Source organism: Lutra lutra, chromosome 6 (assembly GCF_902655055.1).
Source record: "Lutra lutra chromosome 6, mLutLut1.2, whole genome shotgun sequence".
Taxonomy (NCBI): Eukaryota; Metazoa; Chordata; class Mammalia; order Carnivora; family Mustelidae; genus Lutra; species Lutra lutra.
In genome coordinates, this window is record NC_062283.1 from 64,348,265 (window position 1) to 64,355,849 (window position 7,585).

The 7,585-nt window shown below is 51.4% G+C and overlaps 1 protein-coding gene across 1 annotated transcript; it reads left to right on the forward strand.

Moving 5' to 3' along the window:
- The first annotated feature begins 2,529 nt into the window (after nt 1-2,529).
- Nucleotides 2,530-7,134, forward strand: TREML1 (triggering receptor expressed on myeloid cells like 1). Its single transcript, XM_047734157.1, has 6 exons — nt 2,530-2,606; nt 2,800-3,132; nt 5,095-5,206; nt 5,603-5,688; nt 6,192-6,244; nt 6,605-7,134. Exons 1-6 carry the CDS (start codon nt 2,564-2,566, stop codon nt 6,914-6,916), a joined length of 939 nt encoding a protein of 312 aa, XP_047590113.1. The 5' UTR covers nt 2,530-2,563; the 3' UTR covers nt 6,917-7,134.
- Nucleotides 7,135-7,585: the final 451 nt, after the last annotated feature.

The window sequence follows — 7,585 nt, forward strand, 5'->3', positions numbered from 1 at the left end:
GGCATGTCAAGCTTCCTCATCATGTCTCAGGCCCTCATCTCCTTCCTGCAGACCTGAGGCACAGTCTAGCACCCAGGAACAAGCCTGTCCACCTGCTAGCACCAACGCTGACAAGATGGCCGGGGAGGGTCCCCCATGCATGGTACTGGAGCATGCTTGTCGCTCGCCTGCTCTTCAGAGCTTGGCCTCTTCTTTTTCTTCCTCTGCAACATTTTAGCACCCCCCTCGGGGTTTGGATCACCTCTGGGGTCCCCTGCCTTGGACTCGCTGGGGTGCACACTGGACTGAAGGGGGTCAGGTAATTTTAAGTTCCAGTTTTCAGCTTTGCCTCTTACTCAGGAGCCCGAAACAAGTCCTTTAACCTTTTTTTTTTTTTTTAAAGATTTTATTTATTTATTTATTTGACAGAGAGAGACATAGTGAGAGAGGGAACACAAGCAGGGGGAGGAGGAGAGGGAGAAGCAGGCTCCCCACTGAGCAGGGAGCTCCATGTGGGGCTTGATCCCAGGATTCTGGGATCATGACCTGAGCTGAAGGCAGATGCTTAATGACTGGGCCACTCGGACGCCCCATCCTAAACCTCTTTGAAACTCACCTATTAAAAATCAAAACAAACAAACAAATCAATCCTGTTTTTCTGGGGTTTTGTGAGGTTGAAATACCATTAGTGAAAGTCCCAGTCCAGATGTCTGGTGCAGAGCAGGTCCCAGATAAACACTGGCTTCCTACCTCTTCTCTAAGGTGTCACAGTCTGACACCTCCCTGTGGCCTTGTCACCTCTGTCCTTCACACCCAGCAGTGGACTATATCCATTTTAGATACTTGGTTACATATCGAGGACAGGCCTCCTCTTCATGGCCCATTAGTGTAATAACTTTCTCATAAGGAAATCAAAGAAAACCTGATGCATATTGGCAGGACAGAGGTCAGCACTTTCATGTCACTCATGAGGCTGACCCACCTGTCTGATTTGCCCAAGATTTGCCAATGTAGCACCAAACCTGATGTTCCGGGGAAGACCCAGAACCCGGGGCAGACGGGACATCGGGTCACCCTCTCACCACTCCCAGCCTCACACACTGTCCGGCTTTCTCAGGCTCCTGTTTCCAGGCCCCATTGGCAGCTCCCTTGCTCCTGAAGGAAGGAGGGAGTCAGAGGGAGAGGGAAAAAGTAGAGAAGGGAGGGGAGAGGAAGGAGGGAAGGTGGTTTCTTTAGTCCTTTTCTAGGTGTGATGTCTAGCTCAGGAGCAGCATGCCCCTTTCAGCCATTCCCACCTTGTTTTCCTTTGTCTCTCTGGACACCATTGTTTCCCCTGGAGTCCCAGGTCAGGAGGTTTATTGTCCACATTCAGCTCAGGGTTCCCAAACCCCAGTTTTGCACAGGGCAATGTGAATGGTGGCCAGATGTTTCCTGTGCCAGCAGTGGGCTTGTGTCATGGGAGAGGAACCTCCCAGTAAGAGGCCTGGAGTTTATAAACGGCATTGGTCCATCTTCCTCTCTTGGGAGAGAGACACCTTTACTCCGGAAGGTAAACTGATCTTCTCAAGGGAGGGGGCCGGGGTGTTCAAGCAAGACCCTCTGGAGCTGATACACTCTTTCAAGGCATGTTTGCTATTCGATCACACTGGAACAAAGCTTGATCAATGCCCAGACCATGCAGATATGTGAAAATATCCATGGAGAATTGTCTCCTGACAGGCTAGTCCATTCATGAAACAAAAATAATATGCTATAAGAAATGTCTGGAGAATAAGAAATCTTGTAAATTGAAAATACTAAGGAAATCAACGCTTACAAGACAGTAATAGAAGGGATGGAAGAAAAAGACGAGGGTGTCTTCTCGCAATCAGAACAAAATGGACAAAAAGGTGGAAGACAAGAGAGGAAAGATAGGAAAATGTGATGACTCCATGAGGTTCAATAACCAACTAGTTAAGGAGTTCCAGAGAACAGGGGAAGAGGAAATGGGGCGTCATTATCAAAGGATGGATGTGGTTGCCAGAACTGGAGAACGGGGGTGCATGCTGCCAGGGCACAGTGAACGTAGGCAGGCCCCGTCCAGGGTGCCCGCGGAGGGGGGCCTCCTGCTGTGAGGTCGTGCGGTAGGACTGGACAGTCCCCTGAGAGCTCAGGCTCGTTACAGACGTTAGAACCAGAATAACGCTCCACCTTCCTCGTTCACAGCACTGCATCCCGGATTTTATCTTTGGAAGACCCTGAGGATTCGTTTCCCTCTCTCTGTTGCTTTCCAGTTATCACAGTCCTCCTCCCACCTCATTCCTTAGCCGGGACCCAGGAGCCCGGGTTCTGCCTGTCCTTGGGCCTTCTCACCCTGCCTTGCCCACCCCTACTGACCCTCACGGTCAAGCTGCCAAGCACTGAACCAAACAGGCTTCGGAAAGGCACCTTATCCCCACCCATGGAGGGGCCCCCAGCGCTTGCCTCCCACCCCATGGCCACTGAGAGCCCCACGTGACTGTCTGAGGCAGAGGTTTCCTGCTCCCTGGGGAACGCTGTGTCAGTGGCCAGGCGAGCCCCAGAGCCAACATCTGCCTGACCCGCCATGGGCCCCAATTTGCTACCGCTGCTGCTCCTGGGACTGGCAGGTAAGGTTAGAAGGAGCCGTGCCCTGGGCCCCCATACTGCACTCCAGGCCCAGGAATAACTGGCATTATTGTGGCAAGAGTAACTCTTGTAGGGCCCAGAAGGTGGACCTTTCCATCCCTGTGTCCCTGTGGCAGTGGGTGGACTGGAAAGTTTCTGGACTGCCCAGCCTTCCCACATCCTTTCCTTCCCTAGGCCAGGGCTCCATGGTCACCTTCCCAGAGGTGCTACAGGCCCCCGTGGGGGGCTCCATTCTGGTGCAGTGCCACTACCGGCTTCAGGACATCAAGGCTCGGAAGGTGTGGTGCCGCTTCTTGCCAGAGGGGTGCCAGCCCTTGGTGTCCTCCACTGTGGATCGCAGAGCCCCGGGTGGCGGACGCATGTTTCTCACCGACCTGGGGGGCGGCCTGCTCCAGGTGGAGATGATTACCCTGCGGGAGGAGGATGCGGGAGAGTATGGCTGCGTGGTGGAGGGGGCCGCGGGGCCCCAGACGGTGCACAGAGTCGCTCTGGACGTGCTCCCTCCAGGTGAGTTATCCTAGGCTGGCCATTGCCCTTCCCCGCCTCCACCTGCACCTCTTGGGGGATGGGGGCCCTTAGCAGGGGAGGAATTGGGAGGAGATATTTTTGACTGCTCCCCAGGGACCGGAAACCAAACTGGGTGAGCAGTCTGAGATAAAACAGCCAGACAGTGGGTCCCTCCCCCCTCCCAAGCTAGCGGGTTTCTCCCTTGGAAGGCACATCCTCCTTCCTCACCCATGGCCTTGGCCTCCTCATCCAGCATTTTCAACATACTTAATGCTATTTTTTTCCTCTAAGAAATGTTTTAAAGAAAGTATTAATTTGGGCATATCAACCTGGAATTCATTTTTTAAATCTTCCTGTTTATTACTCCTGTTATAATGGGTTTGATGGCTTAAAATTATTGCATCTGTATTTTATTTAATTTTATGTCTTCACTGAGCATATAGTATGTGCCTCACCTTTAAGCAGGGTGCGTTCGATGCCTGAATTACTCTCAGCTCATTTTGTTTTAAAAAAATGAGAAAATGTCATTAATAGATATCAGTATTGTCAACCCTATTTTGAGTCTAGAAAGTACTTTCTTTCGATAGGCTGCAGTTTTCTCTGACAGGCTACAACTTTCTAATGTCTAAGCATTTATTAAAAGACAATTTTAAAGTAGAAGAAGAAATTTTCCTGAAAAGTTGGATGTTGTAGGAAAAAAAATGTTCTGGAAGGAAAATGGCCAGCTGCCTGCAGAAGTGGAGACTGTTACAATCTTTCTCTTGTGGATGATAACAGTCTATCATTTTTAGGTCCTCCTTTCTCATGTAATTTGTGCCCAACCCCCAAGTCATGAAATGAAGAAAGGCATTTTTTCTTTTCTTGGTTTCCCCATTTGCTAATTATTAGTGTAGACTAAGTTGTCATTAGTATCCCTCTCATCTCTGGTCCAAGATCATTATTTCATGTTGTAAATATGTTCCTGGTGGTCTTTGTCATCCTCTGTCCTCCTCCTTCCTTGACACTCTAAGGTCTAATAGCTCCATCGTGTAGGATGGGATGGGGCAGGTGCTGGGGCCCCAACAGCTGTAGCGGATGGATGCTCAGGCCAGCCAGTGGAGCGTGGCTTTCAAGGAGGGTGTGGGTGGCTTAGTAGGCATCAGGAGGGCAGGACACATGCAGCAAGATGGGAAACACGGCCTCTTCAGATCCTGGTTTGGCTTGAGGTGGGAGATAGGAACCATGAGCCACTGGGAATAAGACCCCTATCCTGAGGGTCTAGAAGGACTGGCCAGGTTCCCAAGACAAATCCTCAGGCCCAGAGAAATTAACCCTGAGTCCCATAGCCAGAGTTGAGTGTGTTGTAAGGACAATAGAAGCCTTGTCACAAAACCAAGACTTGGGCTCTGAGCAAGGCTCCCAGCAAGGGTCTTCTGGCTTTGTGTCACATTAGGGTTGATGCTAGAATTCCTTAGATCCTGAGGGCAGAGTTTTGGATGGGGCTCATCCAGCCTGCAGGGGTGTCCCATGGCTGCAGGTATATGGAGAGGTTTAGCAGGCTGTGCTGAGGCCCCTTTAGAGACCAACTGATGAGCACCAGGAACAAGGTTGCCACTGAGGACAAGAGTGGAGAACCTATTCTGGGGTGGGGTGGGGAGGCAGGCATAGATTACCCAATGGCTGATTCTGCATAGTCAGAGCAGCCGGATAGATCAGGGGTCTGGAGGAGCAAGTGAAGAAGGAAGGCAGGGGCAAGGGTTGGGATCTGGTGCTGGAGGGGGGTGGGTCTGGTCACTAACAGGTAAAGACAGAAAGAGACCATCCCTGATCTCCAGAATTAGGCCCCTAAGGAATATGTCAAGCCTCATTTGTGTCAAGCCCCATCTGCTTCCTCAGCCCCACTCCCCCAGTCCCTCAGATCTCAACAGGCCTGTACCCTGCCCTCCATAGTTATATGCTCATTAATATTTCCTTCTGACTCAGCTCCTCGACTGAAAGAGAAGGAGACCTATAAGGCTGGGACTCTGGCTGACGGCCCCTCCTCAGACACTGTGGGCAGTGCCAGCCCTGTGGAACCCACCCAGGATGAGAAGAGGTACAGATAAGAGCTGTATTCGGTGGCTGGGAAAAGGGTGGTGGTAGGAAGGGGAGTGAAAGATTGTTCAGAGCCCCAGGCTAACTCAAGGGGAAACCTCATGGTTCCTTCCACCCCTGGGGAACTTCTGATCAGACAGGAAGTCAGGCAGACCTGCCTCTGTATCCCAGTTCAGCAATGACCCCTTTATCCTGGTGGTCTCCGGCCAGGATAGCCTGATAATGTGTTTCTCTTCTGCCCTGCTTGAGTCTGTCCTCCTCATTCCATCCCCCAATTCCTCTTCTTGCAACCATGGCTCACCAAGAATAGCACCCTTCTCCACTGATCTGGAGTTCCTGGTGAGCAGCTTCCTGCCAGGTTCAGTCCTGAGCTTGTCTATCCCTTTATGTCCTTCAGCATCCCCTTGATCTGGGGCGCTGTGCTCCTGCTGAGCCTGCTGGTGGTAGCATTGGTGCTGTTTGCTGTGATGGCCAAGAGGAAAGGTAGGTAGCCATCCACCAGCCGACCCCAGCACAGCCCCGCTGGTAGTGTACCAGCTAGTCTTATAGACAATGTCAGACTCTAGGTCTGTGTCCTCTGTTGATGGGCTTGTCTGAGCTTTAGTAAGGCCTACAGGTCCTAGAATTTCCTAGATGAGGGGTGGACAGGAAGGAGGAGATTCAGTGGGAGCTGTCCTGGTGACAGAGAGGAATTGGACAGGGTGGGCAACGGGATAAACAGGTGACTAGAGGAGGTGAGAGAAGGGTTTTAGGAGAAAGGCTGAGTGTTGAGGCAGGATGAAGGGAGTTAGAAGCAGTTAGTGGGTGGGGAGGCACCTGGGAGGCTGCAGCAGATCTGGGGAGGCAGTGGGGAAAGATATGCTGGTAGGAGTGAGATGAAGGGTCTGGACGAGGAAAGAGCCTTCAGGGACTTCTGAAGGGAGGGAGGAGATGGGCTCTGAGCCAGGATGGGAAGCAGACTATGGTGCCATCCTCTGTCTTCCCAGGGAACAGGCTTGGTGTCCGTGGCCAACCTCAGAGCAGCGGAGTTCGGGGCATGGTAAGAGGCCTCTGCAGGCCCCCAGCCAAATTCCTCTTCCATCTGCCCAGTTCACTGAGAGGTCCCAGGATAGGGGGTGGTGGTGGAGAAAGACTGACACCCAGTCAGGGCCCATATCCTCTTCCTAAATGGTGTAAACTTTGTACCAGTTGTCTTCTACCTTCCTGCGTTGGTATTTCATGCTCCCCAATTTGGGAAGAAAGTTAGGCCTTGAAAATCTTCGAAGGGGATCCCTCTTACCCACCAACATACTCAGGATTTGAGAGACAGATCCAGTGTGATCCTGGGCTTCCCCCACAAAGGGAACTGGAGCAGAAGGAGGCATTTTCTCTCTGTCTCACTTGCCTGCTTTTGTTACAGGCCTCCTCCTCTGTGGCCCACCACATCAGTAACTCTGGACTGGGACTTGATTTGCCATCGGACGTTCCATATGCTAGGCTCGACTCACCACCTTCCTTTGACAATACCACCTATAGTGTACCTTTTGATCCCCCATCAGAGAAATCCCCACCCCCAGCCCAATCCTCATCTCCCCCTCTGCCTCCTAAGGTACTAATGTGCTCCAAGCCTGTGACATATGCCACAGTCATCTTCCCTGGCAGGGACAAGGGTGGAGGGGCCTCCTGTGAGCCAGCCCAGGATCCACTGAACGGCCAAACACCACCCAGCTAAGCTGTTCATCCTCCTGCACACTCACGGAGAACATCCCCAGAATTCTGTGCATCCAGCCAGCCAGCCCCTGTCCTCAACCCTTAGGATATCAGAGAAGCTAGGGACTTTAGATTCTAACCTAATATCTTGGCTTTTCTGACCTGGAAAGTGAGACTTAAATGTGACTGAGGTGTCTTGGGAATCCCCCATGCTGGTTCCTCTGCCATTATAATACTGAGTTAAATAAACTCTGAATGCTAATATATGAGCTCTTGATGTTTGAGGGGGAGAAAAGGGCCTGAGTTTGACTATTCCTATGGCCTGGGAACTGAAGGTTCTGGTCCAGGGTTTGTGCTGCATGATCTCCTGCTTGTTCTGCCAGTAGGGACAAGGTTTCATTCTCTGGTCAGAATACTATGATGGAGTTTGATTCAAGGGACACTAAGAAGCCTTCTTCAGAAGTATTTCCTGCCTTTTTCACGGTACCTAAATTATAGATCCATTGGCTTTAGTCTAGAGACCTCTTTTGCCTTCTGCTCTGCACCTTGTAAACAGGCGGCATTTTCTTTTTTTTTTTTTTTTTAAATTTTACTCCTTCCCCCCTCCCCTCCCCCCCACCCCGCCACCATTTCCCAAGGAGCAGCTACGTTTTACCCAGGTGGCATTTTCTGATGTGACAACACATGGGAG